Source organism: Astatotilapia calliptera, chromosome 11, assembly GCF_964374335.1.
Source record: "Astatotilapia calliptera chromosome 11, fAstCal68.1, whole genome shotgun sequence".
Taxonomy (NCBI): Eukaryota; Metazoa; Chordata; class Actinopteri; order Cichliformes; family Cichlidae; genus Astatotilapia; species Astatotilapia calliptera.
In genome coordinates, this window is record NC_137432.1 from 19773326 (window position 1) to 19793057 (window position 19732).

General features: G+C 41.2%; 1 protein-coding gene across 2 annotated transcripts in view; it reads right to left on the reverse strand.

Annotated features, from left to right (window-relative positions):
• Window positions 1–19732, reverse strand: part of fhod3b (formin homology 2 domain containing 3b) — an 89653-nt gene that overhangs the window by 7637 nt on the left and 62284 nt on the right. Inside the window, exons 6-17 of one of the 2 annotated variants that reach the window (XM_080307945.1) lie at window positions 11342–11436; window positions 10430–10541; window positions 9397–9491; window positions 8617–8760; window positions 8235–8479; window positions 5616–5675; window positions 4833–4955; window positions 4541–4675; window positions 3530–3580; window positions 2714–2904; window positions 1217–1747; window positions 206–1119 (exon numbers count right to left, since the gene is read on the reverse strand). In XM_080307945.1, the coding sequence (XP_080164071.1) occupies window positions 206–1119; window positions 1217–1747; window positions 2714–2904; window positions 3530–3580; window positions 4541–4675; window positions 4833–4955; window positions 5616–5675; window positions 8235–8479; window positions 8617–8760; window positions 9397–9491; window positions 10430–10541; window positions 11342–11436 (2696 nt within the window). The remainder of the gene's footprint in view (window positions 1–205; window positions 1120–1216; window positions 1748–2713; window positions 2905–3529; window positions 3581–4540; window positions 4676–4832; window positions 4956–5615; window positions 5676–8234; window positions 8480–8616; window positions 8761–9396; window positions 9492–10429; window positions 10542–11341; window positions 11437–19732) is intronic. The other variant, XM_080307946.1, reaches the window with a different exon arrangement.

Here is a 19732-nt window from a genome sequence, read left to right on the forward strand (position 1 = left end):
GAATGTGTTGATGTGCTCTGGTCCCATAGTTTACTTTAACATAGAGGTAGGGGTGACTTAATCTAAAGTCCATCTTGTACCGTGTGCTTCCTGATTTATATGAGACAACAAGCACAATTAGCACCAAACTAAATCACAAAATGATCCTTTCAAATAACCAGCTAGGGAGGAGAGCTGCTCTAATAGCAGTCTAGACAGCAATTACCTTCGTGACAGAGAGCTCCTTGGATTTGGACTCAAACAGCTGCTCCAACTTGGATGTGTCTAGTGTAACTGGCTCCAGTTTGGACCAGAGAGAATCCTTACAGAATTTATGACTCTTACACTGCCAGTCCACAGGACGAACCTCATTCCAGAAGAGACGGATGGTCTTTTTCTTCTTCTGGAAGAGAGGAATATCCCCTCGGCTCAGCTGAGGGGATGGCGGAGGGATAGGGGCCATAAATGGTGGAGGTGGAGGCATCATTTTGCCAAGGATGGGAGGAGGTGGGGGGCATCCAAACGGTGGTGGTGGTGGTGGCAGGGCGGTATTGCATGGCAGGGGAGGAAGAGGTGGTATTAGGTCACCTGACCCTGTCGTGCTGTCCATATCTAAAATGTCCATGTCATCCTCATCCTTCAGGTCGGTGAAGTCCATATCTTTGATCCGCAGCTCTCTTGGTTTGGCCATCAACTGGTCCCAGATATAGTCCGACTCTTTCTTTGGGGCTAACGTTGACGAGGCAGCGGGCGATGATTTTTCAGCCTGTTGCTGCTCTTTTGACGTCTCTGCTTCAGGTGGAGATGTCAGGCCTTTGACCAAATTTCCAAACTTCCCCGCCACTGCCCGGACGCTGCCCTGATTGTCCAGATTTCCCACCTCCATCTTTTTCACATTTTCTTCTCTGGCCTGTCTGTGAGCCTCCAGTGTGGAGATCCTGCTAGCCAAACTCGCCACAGAGTCATTCACCTCCTCCTTCTCACATTTACACTTCTCCTTTTCAGATTCTCCCACTTTCCCATCATCCTCAGCGGCCGTCTTCTGAGCATAGAGCATGTCCAGCATGAAGCGTTTCCCGTTGAGAATTTTGTTGCAGTGGTCATTCACATCTGCCTCTTTAATGCACTGAGTCCATTGGCCTGAAGGTATAGAAACAATTTCGATCAAATAGAAGGTAATATGAATAGTTGATCATCAAAGTAAGCAAATAAAATCTGCAAAATGTTTTAACTCTACCTGCTTCGATTTCACGGTTGAGTTTCACCTCCCGCTCCTCTCTCTCCAGAGTGCTACTTGTGGAGGAGATGCTGGATGCAGAGCAGTTGTCCTTTTCATTCACCTCTTCATTCTGCCTCTCTTTTTCACTCAACAGCACACTGTCATCTACATCCCTTTCTGTCACCTGCTCCTTCTCAGACTCCTCCTCCAACTCTACTGCTTCTGCTTCTACATCCGGCTCTCCCTCCTTCACCTTATCAGTTACATCTGCTTCTTCTTCTTCTGCCTCATCCATACGCTGTCTCCGCTCCTCAAGCTTCACCTGCTCTCGTGTCTCTTCCTTACTCTTGCCTGACTGTCCAATTGAAGCCACCTCTACCGCTACCTTCTCTTCAGCAACAACATCCTCTGTCTCTGCCTGCGACGCCGCCTCAGTTTGCTGTTTGTCTGGTTCAGGGGGAGGTGCAGGGGAAGGTTCTAATACTGGTAACTCTGGTGCTGCGCTTTTTATTCTGGTCTGTGGTTCAGCATGTGGGATGTGTTCTGTTCCTGGAAGAGAAATTACGGCAATATTAAAGAAAAATGTTACTTTAAATGTTTCTGTACAGAGTTATGTGCCAACGTATAACTCTGATAGTGTTCAAGAACAAAAAAAAAGTTAAAGGAAAATCTAAAAATATATTTAAAATTGCTTCCCGGCATATCATTAAGTGTGCTGATACTGACATTCTCAGACTGAAATACATAAATCAATCACCTAATCCCTTTATACGACTGGCTGAAACACTGCAATGCTTTACAAAAAGTCTGAGAAAAATCCTTCAGCTTCAGCCTTTATCTTCAGTTTAAAGTCACCAAAGAAGCATGCTTTACGAAGATAAACTGAAGAAAAAAACAAGAAGTTTCTGATTACAATCTTACATTGAAGTATCTTGAAATTACTGAGAGTCCATCAGCTGTTAACCTTTGATATCAATCCATAGGAGCTGAAGGCCGAGCGTAAGCACCTCTGCACATCTACATTGCAGTGCAGCTTCAGCCCAGCTTCTCCTTTTGTTGCTTTGTCTGACTTTATCATTTATATAGCGCCAAATCACAACAACACTTGCTTCAAGGTGCTTTATATTGTAACGTAAATATAGATGGTTTCCCTTATTTACTAAGTGGTCACAACAACAGATGAATAAGCACAATTTATTCGGCACAGGTTTTTGGACTGGATGCAACCCTCCCTCTTACACAGGCTTGGAACTGGTACAAGGAGTACACTAGAACCCTATATTATTTGCGTATAAGGCAAATGTGTTAACCACTACACTATGGAGCCATTAAATCACAGCAGATGGAAACAGAATTATTTTTATCAAGTTTTAATGACAGGCCAAGTGAGGGAGACAGGAGCACAAACAGCCAGTATTGTGTCCTTCAGCTGTGTCATCAAGCATTCATTCACTCATTCATGCACATATCTCTCAAGTCCTAATGAAGAATACATGTTTGACAAACAAGGTGTACCCAAACTCTGGTGTGTGATGGTGGAGGTGTCTTCCTGTGAAATCACGGATGAAGGTGTAGCACAGCGGGATGCTGAGCGGCTGGCGGGGTTTGGACTCAAACACAGAGTTATCTCCGTCCGCCCTCTTGTTGGCACTTTGGGGCGCTCCCGCTCAAACTCCTCCGCAGCTACCCGTTCCACAGCCTTGTACCTGCAGTGACAAACAGCTGCTTTTACTTTTATGTGGACACTGCGCTGTAGTTACATGAAAAGCGGTAATGGATAACTAAATAAAATACAAGATGCACAGTAAATTTGTTATGGTGATGAGGATGATGTTTTTTGGGGTAGTGACATCTATGTAAGCATAAATCTCCAGCAACTCTAACTATTGAAATATACATGACAGTTTAGACTTTAGAGGTATGATGACCTCATATAACAATGATCAAAAAGTTATGTCAATGAATAGAAGCCATTTACGTTGTCTCATTCCAGGGTAATTACGGAAAATGGAGCCATAGTCCCATTACTCAATGACTGAAATGATGACAAATCATATCCATGTTGATAAAGTTGCCAAAGTTCTCTATAAGATTTTTGGCACGAGGTAACACTTCACATGTCCCTCAAAATTGTGTAAGTTGCATTTTCAAAAAACATGCATGCCAAAAGACAACTACACACTATTCCTGTTAAACGTTGGAACAGCTTAAGGCTGAGGCAAATTGTACATCTTATATCTGATCAGATATTAAAATGCTTTTTAGTTTTTAACCTAGCTTCACAGCTGCAGCAGTGCATGCATGTGAAACCCTGAAACAAAGTAACCTCACCTTTCTTCTCTGGCTTGTCTTGCTTCTTCCCTCTTTTCAACATAATCTCGACTGAGACAGAAAGACAGAAACGGATCATGGAGAGCAGGGAGAGCATGGGCAAAAGACAGTTTAAACCTGCATTCATACTACATAAGATTTTTATTTACATCTGATATGTACAAAGAGATCGCCGTATGATGCTCCATCTGCCGTTATTCTCTTTACAGTGTACACCACTGTATGGACAAAAGTACTGGGCTGTGTACACATTAAACTTACAGGAGCTGCTGATGTTGATGTCAGAGGAGGAACTGTGCAGTTACTGGATCAGCAGAGCGTTGGACTTACATGGGATCTCTTGCCACCCCCTCTGTTCAATGCTGGATGTTCAGAGTGGACATAGATGGCCTTTTTTTACTCTTGTCAGTTCAAAACGTGAACACTGGCATCCTCGAAAGAGTGGCCTTTATGTTTTAGATGCAGATCCACAGCCAAATTTGTCCTGTTGAGGTGGCTCTTGTATGTTGTGCGATTTATGATGTGGCAGTTTGGTTTCTCCAATGTAGACGTCTGAGCATTGCTCGCCGCACTGCACAGCAATACACTGTGTTGCTTAGTTTTGAACCAGTGTTCATCTGAGGGTGTGGCTGGGTCTTAAGTCCACTGGGATGTCATGCTCAGTGAAAATTCTCCTGAGCTTCTCTGACAAGAATGACCTTTAAAACGACCCATTAATTCACAAATGTTTGCAAAGATAGACTGAATAGTTAGGTGCTTGCTTTTAAACACCAGTGGCAACGGAGTGAAATTAGCTGATTTCAAAGTTTAAGAGGTGTGGCCCAATAATTTTGACCATTTAGTTTATCTGGTTATCCTCACCATCACCACGTATCCTCACACTGGAGAGATACGTGGTCATCTTTAGTGAGTGAAGATGGCCTGTTGTTAACCCGTCTTTAATAGGTTCCACTGTACAGAAGCTATACATCATTTTTTTTAATGCTAAGAAGTCACATAAGGGAGGCTAACCTAAAGCGGTTCCTCTCCTCTCTTTCAATCCTCTGCAGTCGCTCCTCTCTTTCCTGGCGTCGCCTCTCTCTCTCTGCAGCCAGAGACTCCTGATGCTGTCTGTATGATAATGTTAGCAGCCCCCCTATAGCAGGTCTGTGAATCAGAGAAAAAGAGCAAATAAGATTAAATTATTGCTAATTAAGTGAATGACATATACTTTGATTTATGCATTTGGAAGTTTCTTCAAAATAAAAGCTTGACAGAGTTATAGTTAACATTAAAAATCGTTTGCATTAGCCGTGTTGCTAACCTGTCAGGTTTGGATTCTGGTGTGGAGGTTGCTGAACTATTAAAACGATGGACGGGTGATGTAGGAGTTTGGTTCTGGGATATGGATTTGACGCCAGGATGTGGAGTGCCATTGCCACTGATTCTGTCAAAAGAAAAGGAAAAAATATGTATTGTGCTGAAGACAGACGAAGACACAGAGGTGGATGCACATCATCACCACTAAAACAATTTAAGTAAATAACTTCAATGTGGCCTCTTAATAAAAACAAAAAGATGAAAAAACCTGACAAATGACGTTTTTTCAGATTTTTTTTGTAAAACAATAAATTTGAGATATTATTAAATATATTTTAGCAAGAAAAATATAATATTTATTAAAGAGCTTGCACATACTTGTGGACTAGCCATTACAAGAACATCAATGATTTTGGTAATTACCAGTACTCTTAATTCCGTGCAGCTATAGCTATGTGCTCTTGCACTGGGTGGTGGTGTAATACATTTCTTAAGCACTGTATGACTTATAACTGTATAACTTAAATCCCACTAAGGCAGTTCAGCAGCATCACTGTGAGAAAATCCATCCATCAGTTATTGCTCATCCATGTCTGTGTGTGAAAACAGCTCAGCTGTAATTATTATTATTTTTGACTAACTTGCACAACAGTAAAAATGGTATCATTACATTTTCAGTAACTTAAGGAGACCCAGTCACTGTTGTGCCAAAGGTTTTATACTACTGTTCAACTCTAAAGCTCTTATATATCTTGTTTAACATTGGCCTGTTGACTCCTTGTCTTACCTTTCAGCCCAGCAGGGCTTTCTAGCAGGGCAAGATGAAGGAGATGTATTATCTGTCAGACTGAAGATGTAAGTGAGAGAAAAGTCAAGTCAGATTTGAAAGACTCCAAAGATTAAATATCTAGCTGTTAGTCACATAAAGAAGACAGTTTGAGGAAGGAGGGCTGCAAGACTACAAGACGACAGAGCAGACAGGGACGATACAATATCTCCCTCTGTCTCACTGATTAAGCGTGCAATTTAAAAAGCAAAATCTACCATAATTTAGTGTTCATTTTTTATTGTCCAGTGAACACCATTTGCTACATGCAGAGCAATGTGGTTTCTGTTGCTACAGACCTACAGACTTCAGCTTAAACATGAGCAGAACTACACAGTAACTGTAACCCACAGTAACAATTGAAACTCATTAATGCTCTGACATCATTTATCGCCTTGTCTTGGATTAACTGTGGCACAGAGCCACAATGAAAGACAGATGAGGACTAAATGCAAAATAATGCTTTCCAACATCATGGAAAAGGACGGGGCTTAATAACTTCATCGTGTAGTGCAAGTCTTCAGTGATGGCATTTCATTTTTGTACAATTATTTGTATTTTTATGATTGAAATGCTGGGTAAAGGTATAGTGAGATATACACAGACAACGGTGATGGAGTGGTTCCACATTGAGAGGTGTGCATGTAAAGTAGTGCTTTCTCAACCGCAAACGACACCTGCCTCTGGTTTAAGTCAGGGGACAGAGGGATGGAAAAGGGGTGGAGAGGCTGGGGTGGACTGATACAGAGGGTGTGTTGAGCTTGCCGCTCTATTCAAAGCAAATTGGAAGAAAGAGTCAGGTGGCTGTGAGGAACACACCAAGGACTAAAGGTCCTCTTTTTAGGTGGAACGGACACAGGAGAAGATGCCCTGGTCTTGACGCTGAGATACTCTCTCTGCCCTTCAGGGTCACTGGCTTTAGGGAGGATGTTGGCCATACACTTTATGTTCAAACACATGTTAGGAGTGTCTGCTACATCTGGAACCGCACTAGGATGACAAAATACAAGAGAGTAGGAGTCGAGAGAGAGTGAAAATAATCCAAAATGGAAGAGAAAGTAGGGAGGCACTGTGTGAATAAAAATGGAGAAACTGTATCACGGTAGTTGGCCTAAAATACCTGTGAGTGCCCTGACTAGAGGAATCAGAGACTGGATGACTTTCATCATCTGCCTCATCCTCATCCTCCTCCTCCTCCTCACCCTCCTCCTTATCAGCCTCATCGTCTTCCTCTTCCTCTTCCCTGTGGTGGGCGAGGAGGGGTTGAGGGTTGAAAGGAGGAACGGGAGGATGCAGGGGAGGCGAGAGAGAAGAGAAATTGGACAAAGACAACGTGAAACCACACAGCAGAAGATGAAAGGGAGAGCACACAGAAATGACGAAAATCTACAGACATGCTTTTTAAGAAAGCATTAAAATTATTAGTGTAGAAGAGAGACATGCCTGAGAAGGTTAGTAGAATTTTAGTAATCCTGGTTTTATGACATGATAAAACAGTTAAAGGACAACTTTAATAATACCACTAATACAAAAGAGAAGAAGAGTATTTGATTTAATAAGGAGTGTTAAGCCTGTAGGATATGTTGTGTGTTTGAGCTGATAGTTTGGGGGTCGCCATACACGAGTCTGGGCCGGTTTGCTGTTTGGATCTCTCTCAGTTGTCTGGATTTCATTAACAATATGGAAAATTGTGATCTTCAAAGGCGGCTTGAATTTCCTGTGGTGGACTGGAAGAAGCTAGCTAGCATGGTATCATATGACCTGCTGGATTGAATTTAAGTTAACCTGAAGATCTGAGTGCTACCAGGGGTAAGGGGTATGCTTCTTGTAAAAAGCTTGTTAATAATGATTGGGGAGAGAAAGACAAAAAAGAAGACTACAAATAATTTCCAGTTTGCCTCCTGGAGCATGATCTAGAATAAAGAGGTTAAAGTAATGTTCATCAAAAGGATCTGTGCTTTTATCGGGTATAATCCCTTTAAGCATTTAAACAAGGCTGCAATTTGCTTCTTGCCGGAGTCACCAGATGCAGTCTGTGCAGTCACCAAGGTCTGTCATATATAAACATGTGGCATGGTGGAGTTTAAGTTCAGTGCACGCCCGCTGAAGGAAGCCTGACTTCAGAGTGAGAGCAGATAGCTCATATCTCGTGTTTGCAAAGGCTTCCTTTTTCCTCGAGCGGCAGGAGAATGTCTGTGACAGAAAATTAATTTAAATGTCACTTTGCTGCAGCAGTCTTCTCTTTGCCATTCTTTAAATTACTATATAATGAAATTCTTTTCCTCAGCTCTGGACAGGGTAGAGCTCCACAAATGAAATATAATACACACTTGTAGTCGGGCAGCCTTCCTGTAAAATAACTCAATGGGAATCATTTGTGATTCCTTTTTACTTGCAGCTATCTTTCAGGCTTTAGATCACCCAGCTGGATGAAACATTTAATAACGAGGTCATGGTCGACCTGCCTGTGCATGTGCTCTGCTCTAGGTCATTACTTAATAAACGCCAAACTAAATCTTTCTTTTAGTGTCCTAATTCTCTTCCACTTCTCCTCTCCTTTGCTTCTTTTGCAAACTTTACCTTTCACTGATATCTTCATGTTGGCTACCAAAGCGGAGGAAGCCACTTGCACGAGCGTGACTGGTGCTGGGTGATGCTGGGGCAGAAGCATGGCCTCTGCTATTCTGAAGCGAATGTCTCCGGCTGCGTCTTCTCTCCAGGCCTCGCCTCTCATTAGTGCCGCCGACACTGGCCCGCCGGCGGTCCTTTCGCCCACTCGGGGGCAACTGGGTGTCATCGTCACCGTCCTCATGACGGAGAGTCATCTAGGTCAAAGAGACAGCGAGTGAATAAAGTATAACAGGGATCTTTACACAGACGCATTCCTGGCTGCTATTTGACTTATTAGACACACTGAGCTTGTTTGTACAGAGATAAAGGTTTGTACTGAAGGCTTCCTGACCTCATAGATGTTGAACTGTTCCACGAGGTCGAGATCAGTGCCTTTTCTGCTTAGGTGTCTCTGGGCCGTGGCTTCGATGCCTTGCTCCTCCAGACAATCCACCATGTCATAGTAGGAGTCCTGGTCTGGTAGGCCTGCCAACGTCTGAGACACGCACAGAAGCAAACACATGCGATTTTCCATCCATCCATTTTCTTAGCTGCTTATCCAATCATTCAAGCTGTCACAGGGCAACAGGAAGGGTACACCCTCGATACTTGCCAGGGCCAACACATGATAATGAAACAATAACAAAACTAAACTGATAATTCACCTGCAGGACTGAAGCTAATCTGAGTAATAAATAATATATTCAAGTAATATATTTAAAAACGATCTGTAGCCAGGCTGTATACCTAAACACATTAGTAGTATGTAAACACATTTTTCTATATCCACAAGGATAATAAACACTGAACACCAGCAGCCCTGTATCCACACTTAAATCATTTTACACTCCTGCAGTTTATTCTTCATTACCACAGTTACTGCAATTTCATATAAGCAACATTTGCAATCCCACAAACACACAAATACAAATGACCTCTCACCTCAAAAGACTTTCTTTGTTATCTCTACATTATTCAGGTGCTGATAAAACAATCTATATACAATATATAAAGGGGGCTTTAAATGTAGCAGATTGGGAAGGAAAACCACTAGAGACAGGCAGGTAAATGCTATACTCCAAGGTAATGCAGAAATAGTTGGTTAAATAGTATCTAAATAGTATTTACTGACCTTATTGATGAGCGTCATTGCGAACACCAGCAGCTCTGTATCCACTCCATCCTTCTCATCAAGGATCTCCATGACATTTGACCACAGTTTTGTACCTGCATCATGAAAACACATGCAACACAAGTGTGTATAAAAAGAAAAGTTATTTCAAGGTTTACAAAGATGCTGAACAACTACAAAATCTGAAATCATCCATTCGATCATCTCACAGTTTGTCATAAAAACCGATTTGGCTCTGTCGCTGTGTAGCAATATAAAAAATAAAACCTTTTAAGTCATCTTATTGCGCCAGCAGACTTTGCAGTATGGCTTTCATCTTCCTCTAGAAACACAGCAGTAAAAATGAAAAACAAAAAACGGAGGCGTCTGCATGTGGCAATAAGCAAGGAGCACCGTCTCAGCCATGAAGACCAACTCCTCTCATCGGGAGACAGGGGATCATGTTCAGTCCTCTTACGCAACAGCAGAAGTGACAGAGGGATACCTGAGCCCTGCACACGGATGACCAACCCCCTGCTGTATGCCACAGCACAATGCTGAGCTTTTAGGATGGCAGGTAACTGAACCCCACTGCAGGCAGGAGATAGACTCCTTCTCAATAAGCCTCATTCCATGTGTGGCTGTGGCGCGGCTGAGAACAACTGATCGGACTGCGCTTTCTGTGTTTTACTGCTCAGGTTTCACTGAGCAGCCGAGAATTAAAACTTAATGATGATGCTATGTAGCAACAAATCCCACAGAGACTAAATATAAGGTGAACATATTCAATGATTAAATAGTAGCACACACTGTAGTTTTATGGGGAAGTAAGTGGAATTTATGATTGGCTTAAAGACTAGCATATGCAAATAACTCCATTAGCTCCAACATATTACACACTGAATTCACTGACACTCTGGTTAATGCAGCAGGTTTCCGATGTTTTCTCCTTTATTAATATCTATACTATGTGAGAATAGAGAACGAGTCGGTCCCTCCTTTGACAGTAGTGTTGTGCATTTATGTTTGTTTCTCAGTTATGCAAGCATCGTACCCCTTTTGGTATCCACAGCGTTCACAGCCTTTATGAGAAGGGCAGCATTGGACTCGGTGTACTCGACAAACACCAGCAGCAGCTTTAGGGATGTCTTCACCACCAGACGAAACTGTGGAAAGAAAAACAATCTGTTAAAGCAACAAACACAGAGCGCACAAATTCAACTGTGAACTTAATGTTTCTGCAAACAACTATGATGAGCATGTGCAAGCCCTTTAAATTCCAGATGCTTAATGGCATCAAATGGTAAAAGCCCTTTCCTTTAGGGGCAGTCTTGCAAGGTTTTGATAAGAGTGCTGTGTGCCTCTGACAGCTCATGGGAACACACTGTACAGCAGTCAGACGGTATAAAAATGCCATAAAAATCAAAATGCTGAACCACAGATGAGCCTCAAAATAAAGCAAGATATCTAAGGTTTAGTAAATGTTTCCAGTGATTTACACCACTGTAAAATATGGAAAAAGAGATTTAAGAAAAAAAAGTAGGTGAGAAGAGTGTTATGGTTATGATATGCTGCAAAGCTGAGGTTAAAATCAACACAATGGGAGGGGTGGTGCAAAACAAGTTTTCTTTCCTGGCGAGGTGATTACAAAGACAGGGTTCAAATTAAAAGAAAAATAAACCAGACACCAAATAGTTTGTCAGTATTTACACGGAAAGGCAGGAAAGTAATTTGTAAGAACATCAAAACTGTGTGAAAAGAGAGCCAGTGCAGCTCCCTCATCTGCTGCACATTTGCTGCACATACTGCAGTCTGGCCAGTAGAGGGCTGAGGTGACCACACTGACAGCAGGGCAGCAAGTATAGGATTTTATCCTTCTCATCAGTGGCCAGGTGGTGTCGTTGAGTTGATCTTACAGGATATCTACAGTGTGGAGTCATTTTTACATTTTTTTTTTTTTTTTTACCTTGGATCCAACCAGCGTGTAAAGCCACTGGATCGTTTCATTGTGAGATATGAGGCCGTTCATCCCGTCCACGTACAGCATTATTTGACCAAGAGCTGGAGAAAAGGAGAGTGGGAAAGGCAGACAAAAGAAAGACATGGGAGGAAAGAGCACAGGGATGGTCAATCTTATGGTATTACAGTTGATGTTTTCATCGTTTCATAATTGTCCATCAAACCTGTCTTTGCTCTCAGTGGAATCCTGACTATGCAAAGCAGGTGAAACTTAAGTTTCACCAATGATTAAGGGATAACAGACTGTATTCAGTTTACTTTGGTGCTTTTTGAGAGATTTCAGCCCCAATATATGACAGGAGACATGACCTTGTGGTACAATACTGTGCAAAAATCTTTATATTTTGCTAGATAAATGAGGTACAGTGGTTTACTCATACGTGCAAGTATACATGGAAATTTATATGGCGAAACCAGAGTTTGTACAATTGATTTTAATGAGATTGGAAATCAATATTTGATTTACTTTATCAGAGCCTGAACTCTCTTAGGCAGCTTTCTTGTCATTTCTTTAAGGAGTCTTCAGGAATTGCTCTCCAGGCTTCTTGAAGGACATTCAAAGCTCTTCTTTGGGTTTTGGCTGCTTTTCAGTCTGTTCTCTGTCAAGATGATCCCAGCCTGCTTCGATAACGTGGAGGGGGGGCTGGGGAGGCCAAACCATGACTCTGCTTTTACTGCATTGGCAGTGTGTTTGGGATCATTGTCGCGTCAAGAATGAAGCTTCTGCCAATCAGGATCTTACCAGATGGTATTTCATAGTGGACTAAAATATGATGGCAGTTTTCTGCATTCATAATTCCTCCTCTGTAAATACTGTTGACAATGCATCACTCTATAAGACTTCTGACACTGACCTTCAGTTGAGTTCTTGTGTAATTTGGCATACCTCAGGCTTTTCTACCCGTTTTCCTCCATTAAGAATGACTTCTTGACATCCTTCCATTGAAACCGTTCACTTCTGCTGAAGATACCATTTAAAAATGTCATGCATAGGCAAAACACTGTTTCACCTCTTGAGCTGGTTGCCTTCCTTATGCTTGAATGATTCATATGTTGATATTAAGTGGTTTAACGAACAAAAATCATTGCTCTGGTCGGGTATGAGGACTGGTTTGAAAATGGTTGAAGAAAAGCTTTGAAAACATTCAGAAAACCTGGAAAACTTGTTCAAGATGACAAAAAATATACAAGAAAATCTGCCTCCTTGCAAGCAAGCTATCAAGAAATGAGGAATGGCTCAAGACTTGTGCACAGCACTGTATATAAGACCAAAAATGTACACTATCAGATCATTTCCCCCTGTATTATTCACACATTCTCTAATTCTTTTTTATTTTGGTGAAATAAGACAATGATCTTCCAACACTCTAGTTTTATATATGTAGTAATTGTAGTAAATGTAGTAGTAATTATATATGAACTGTACATGCAAACTGGAGTTGCTGTGAAAATTGAAAATCTCAACAATTAGGTGAAGATCTTAAAAAAAAAACATCACTTGTCCACATTCAACTCTCAAGTTAGTGGACACAACTGGGGGCAGTATAACTGAGCAGAGTGCCTCAATGGAAGCTGACATGACTTCTATCTGTAACAGGATACATAAATAAGAACCTAATCAGAGCCAAGGGATCTCAGTGGGGGGCAGTAAAAGTGTAGGGCTTCTGTTGAAGGAGATGGGGGAAGGGAGATAAACATTACAGGACAGGAGTGGAACAGACAAAAGCACCATTTAAAATGTGGTGGGTGTTTTTGTTTTGTTTTTAAAGCAGCATCTCAGAGGAAGTCCACACATGTAGAAGTAATGCTTTCATACAGAAGACCACAACAAGATGAGTTCAGTTTGAACCCACAGAAACTTTACATGATACATTAGCTGACACGGGGGGAAGAGCACGTGACGCATTAAAAGTGGAACATTTTTGGAGAGCCTGTTTGACTGTTTCTTGGCAGAAGTTAGAGTGTTGGGAGGTAATAATACATAGGAGAATATTCTCAATAAGTCAAGCCATTGGTGTTTTTATTCAGAAGGATCATATATATAAAAGTGATCAGATATATTAGCAGCTGTGACAAAAAAGCAGAGAAACAGGTGCTTTGAAACTGTATACATTCACAGATTTTGATCTAATCTCTTCTTTGTATGTTTACATCACTTTCTTATAACATGTTATGATGACAGGCTGCACTTTCTGTTATATATGTATAAATTTCTTCATGCAGTCTTCTAGAGCGGCATTGAAAATCGCGAATATGCAGCTGATAGGCCAAAATTCCCAGGTGCAGCTGCTGTGTGTACATGATGTGTGAGAGCGTGTGGGTGGACAGGCCCTGTGTGTGTCTGTGTGTATGTGCTTGCTGTCGGCGTACTGCAGCGGCAGCAAGCAGCGGTGGCGACAGTGCATCTTTTATAAATTGGGGTTAAGTACTCGCAACATGTCAGAACAGAGAAACGGTCCTTTCCCACTGCGAGCTCTGGGCGTTGTGTCACAGCAGACCACAATAGAATGTGTTTTTGAAAAAGCGATTGACTATCGGTCAGTGCAGGCCAGAGAGAAACCCTCTGTAGCTCTCCCACCAGACAGCTTTAAAGAGATCATTTACAGCACACTGTGAGCACAGTGTACAAAATAATGATGCACAGTCAATTTTTATACAAACACAAAACAGCCTCAACTTTAAAGAGCTGTGTGGCATTAGCAGACCTGCAATATCATCACTGCACACTTATCTCTTGCGTGCACCTGTGTACGGTATCTGCCTTAGTGCAATGTGCTTTTAAGAAATTCCACTGAAAACACGCGTCTTTAATGAGACTTTTAAGTGTCATTACGCAACACGAATGTTCAGTTGCTGACAGATGAGACTTTATCTATCCACCACAAAGCGAGCAGGCTTTTAGATCACGCTGACATGTTATCACAAGGCAACATTTAAAGGTTTTAGCCTATAGAACAGAGGTGCCAAACATAAGGCCAGAATCGGCCCGGCAAAGACTCCAAACCAGCCTCACTGCATGGAAAATGTGAAGGCATATATTTTGCACTGTATTTTGCTACGTTTTACAGCTTTTATGACATTCATTGACGTGATTAAGAGAAAAAAGAAAACAATTGAATGAGAGAAAAGTTACCATTTTTTTCCCCACTATCTACCATAGAAATTTGTGATTGAGTGACTGGTGTGGTTGAAATTACACTTCTTTTTCTTACAGCGGCTTGCAAAAGTATTCGCCCCCTTTGAACTTTTCCACATTTTGTCACATTACAGCCAAACATGAATCAATTTTATTGGAATTCCAGGTGAAAGACCAATACAAAGTGGTGTACACATGAGAAGTGGAACGAAAATCATACATGATTCCAAACATTTTTTACAAATAAATAACTGCAAAGTGGGGTGTGCGTAATTATTCAGCCCCCCGAGTCAGCACTTTGTAGAACCACCTTTTGCTGCAATTACAGCTGCCAGTCTTTTAGGGTTTGTCTCTACCAGCTTTGCACATCTAGAGACTGAAATCTTTGCCCATTTTTCTTTGCAAAACAGCTCCAGCTCAGTCAGATTAGATGGACAGCGTTTGTGAACAGCAGTTTTCAGATCTTGTCACAGATTCTCGATTGGATTTAGATCTGGACTTTGACTGGGCCATTCTAACACATGGATATGTTTTGTTTTAAATCCTTCCATTGTTGCCCTGGCTTTATGTTTAGGGTCATTGTCCTGCTGGAAGGTGAACCTCTGCCCCAGTCTCAAGTCTTTTGCAGACTCCAAGAGGTTTTCTTCCAAGATTGCCCTGTATTTGGCTCCATCCATCTTCCCATCAACTCTGACCAGCTTCCCTGTCCCTGCTGAAGAGAAGCACCCCCAGAGCATGATGCTGCCACCACCATATTTGACAGTGGGGATGATGTGTTCAGAGTGATGTGCAGTGTTAGTTTTCTGCCACACATAGCGTTTTGCATTTTGGCCTCATCTGACCAGAGCACCTTCTTCCACATGTTTGCTGTGTCCTCCACATGGCTTGTGGCAAACTGCAAACGGGACTTCTTATGGTTTCTGTTAACAATGGCTTTCTTCTTGCTACTCTTCCATCAAGGCCAACTTTGTGCAGTGCACGACTAATCGTTGTCCTATGGACAGATTCCCCCACCTGAGCTGTAGATCTCTGCAGCTCGTCCAGAGTCACCATGGGCCTCTTGGCTGCATTTCTGATCAGCGTCCTCCTTGTTCGGCCTGTGAGTTTAGGTGGACGGCCTTGTCTTGGTAGGTTTACAGTTGTGCCATACTCCTTCTGTTTCTGAATGATTGCTTGAACAGTGCTCCGTAGGATGTTCAAGGCTTGAGAAATCTTTTTGTTGCCTAAGCCTGCTTTAAATTTGTCAATAACTTTATCCCTGACCTGTCTGGTGTGTTCTTTGGACTTCATGGTGTTGTTGCTCCCAATATTCTCTTAAACAACCTCTGAGGCCGTCACAGAGCAGCTGTATTTGTACTGACATTAGATCACACACAGGTGCACTCTATTTAGTCATTAGCACTCACCAGGCAATGTCTATGTGCAACTGACTGCACTCAGACCAAAGGGGGCTGAGTAATCACACACACCCCACTTTGCAGTTATTTATTTGTAAAAAATGTTTGGAATCATGTATGATTTTCGTTCCACTTCTCACGTGTACACCACTTTGTGTTGGTCTTTCACGTGGAATTCCAATAAAACTGATTCATGTTTGTGGCTGTAATGTGACAAATGTGGAAAAGTTCAAGGGGGCCGAATACTTTTGCAAGCCGCTGTATGTTACGATATCTCAGGTTTTAAATGTGTAGGTAAAAATCTTTGATTTGATAGATGGAGGCGTTTCATTGGTTACACCTTGAGGTGACAGTTGTTGTGATTTGACGCTATATAAATAAAGTTCAATTTAATTGGTCCGGCCCTCTTAACATCAACGTGGGCTGTATGTGGCCCACCATGCAAAACGAGTCTGACATCTCTGCTACTGAGAGCCAGTCACTCAAGCAGTCAACCGCGCAAAAAACAATCAGAATAAATATCATATTTGAATTTAATTTAGCGAACAGTTAAGATATGGAAATGATATGTTACTTGAACCATTATGTGGCGCCAGAAAACACACAGCCATTACCTTTTTTCTCACATTCATTAAAACTGCTGCTTCATGAAATTATTCATTGCCAGCGGCCTCTTGATGTATGATTTGACTACAAATCCAAAAACCGCAAAGACCGAATGGTTAGGTAAAATGATACTGTAACTGTTTAGAAAAAAAATTAAATTACCTGTCATTATGGGAAACCTTCATATTCTGGTCAAAACAGTTAAAAGGAGACATTTAATTACTCTCCAAACAATCACGTGATGAAAGCGATTTACACACACTTTGCTTTAACTAGTCATTTAACGGCCCTTTAAGAATTAGGCTGCCTGCTTCTTACAGTTTTAAGCTTTGAAACTGGGATGAACGTTTGCCATACTTCCCTAAGTGTTGGCCCAAAACCCAGGGTTGTTTTTAAACTGTACAACAGACAGTCATCTATAACTTTAGAAGAGGGTTAATAAGAGGAACATGTGAGTCCAGAGTCTGTAAAGGACTCTCTCCACTCTCAAGCACTGATTTGGGGCCAACAATGTGGGCCTCCATTTATATAATCATGAGCAGCTTTACCATACCTCACACAAAGCGCAACAATAACACTGCTAACTCCCTTTGTATGTACTGTATGTCACGTAATAAGATGCTTGCAGACAATGAGCTCCCTTCAAAGCACAGTGATTAGAGTTAAGATGCATGCCACTGGGGAAAAGGACAGCCAGGGTAAAAAGGACAGCTTTAAAGAAACTTTGAAGTGTCGAGTGAGCAGCCTGTCATCGGTGCAGCACTCTTACACTCAATTTATTTCAACATGCAACTGCCTTAAGAGTGAGTAGAACATTTGGACGACACAGAGTTGCAGCAGGGAACCACAGACTAGGAGACTGGAGGAGACAGACCCTGCTCCCGTGTCTCAAATTCTGAGAGAAGTACAAAATCAAACAACTGAAGTCTGGTGGAAGTGTTTCTTCAGGGCCTCTCCCTCTCATAAACCACAGCAATTATCTTCCACAGCCCCAGGAATGTGCAGGAAGGGCTGCTCCGTGACCACTGCCGAGGTGAGAAGCAGTCTGAGGTCTGTGAAGTCAGCACCAATGCAAGCCAGCTGACGTATATGTTTTTTAAAAAGACAACTTTATCTATAAGGATGCAAGAAATCAAATGAACAACTTTCTGTTTACAGTAAAAAACTGTCCACTTCTCTCCCACTTACCACTCTGACCCGTTGGTTTCATTTACATTTTGGAATTTATCTAAACTGGGTCAGCCAAACTGTCTGTCAGTGTGCAACATTTATTTTACCAGGACTTTGGGAATGGGGCCAAATCTTTAGCCCCTACAGTGCAACATGGAGACTCTTATCTTGCATTCTGTGCATTAGCCAGATGCTGCGCTTAGATTTCTGAGGTGTACTTCCCTGTACCCACTGTACCTGGATCGCTGTATACTGCAAGGCCTAACAAAGGTTTTTTTTTTCATCTAAATTGATTTTCTACTATGTCAGATTTTAGTATTCACAGAGTTATGGAGATTATTACTGAATACAGACTTGCAAAGCCACTATTTTTCCTGTTGTGACTCATAAACAAATCAGGAGTATTTCCAGCAAATTTGTATAAAGGGTTTATTTGGAGCAACCTAAGATGGTTTTACATATTTATTGGATGATCAGTTAAAATAAAAGATCTAAGTGCATATTAAAAGCAGCAACAATCAACAGTTTATCAACAGTGGATCACATGACTCATTGAAAAGGTCTAGTAGCAATGAATCTATGGAACTCGGCTCTAAACTTTATGGAACAGCTCTGTTTTCACCCACGGGAAAATGAGTTTGCTTATCTGCTCCTTTTAAGAAACTGGTATCATGCAAGTATTTTGTTTATGGCTTGTTTCCACTTTCCCAAGTCTTCAAAACAATCAAAATCTGTTTTTTCTGCCCTAAGCGTAACCTGAATTGGACAAGGGGGTGAGAAAATGGATGGATCAATAAAGTTGGTTAGTGAGATTTTACCTTGCAGCCTTGATCTAAGTTATTTGACCATCACTATGTTGTTATGAATGTAGATGTCACAAACGAAAGGATATCTGACTGAGAGAACGAGGGATACTGCACACTAATACAGTGATTTATTGTTCCTTCTAACTCTAATGGAAAAGATAATATACAATATTAGCATCAAGTTGTATCCAATAATTCTTTAAACTAGCAGCTGAGACATCCTTTCTCAGATACCAAAACAGACTGGTTAAATGAGTTCATAGTCAGTTCATGGGAACCAACAGGATTTTCTGATTAAAAATATATACACATATCTCACATATCGATTTAGTTGCATCAATTCTTAACATACAGTTCACTGGCACCAGTGAATGCAGATTTTTTTAAAAAAAAAGTTAAGAGGATATCCATCCATCTTCTATAGCTAGCATAGCAAAAAATGCTAGCTTAGTGTCTCTGGAAGTTAGCATGACACTGGGAGCTGAAAGGCAAACAGCATTATCTGATTATTCGTGGACGTATATTTTGGATAACCCTCTGCTCTTTAACGCGATACTGATGACAGTAGACCAGCAAGCTCATCAAGCTGTCTTCGACTCTGCTTTCACCACTCTGTGATCAGTTGTGATGAGACAGATGGGTATAAAACAACTGTAGCAGTAAAAACCTGTTTAACCAAATTAATTAGTGATTAATCATCTTAAATAACTTTTTTTTGTTGTTGTGAACCACCTACATCTGTAATGAAGAAGAGAAGTGTCACATCAAAATAAAACTTTCATAAAAACATTAAAGAGGTGTAGGCTCAGGTTTAGTTTGAAACATATATTTTTTAAAACTTCATCTGTACATATTCACAAGGTGTGTTCTTGTTTTTCTTTTCTCATTAGAATAAAGGAATAATTGCTCTTCACACAGCCCTTCTATATACAATGTATACAATATGATTTCAACTTTTCTGTCGAATAAACACTTATCTTTGATAGTTTCAGTAAAATTTGTTAACACACAGTTCTTTGCAAAGTATATTATAAAGAAGAAAAAGAATGAATTTCAGTTACTGATTAAGTTACAGTCTGATTGATTACTCTTATTATTTCTCATTTCTGCATCCATATCTCTAGCTCCGTCCTGACTTAGAGTCTGTCTGCCATAAAAAGTCAAGTTTATTACTCAGCTCTACTGTACTGGACCAAGACATTTGTTAGTCAGCTAATAACCCA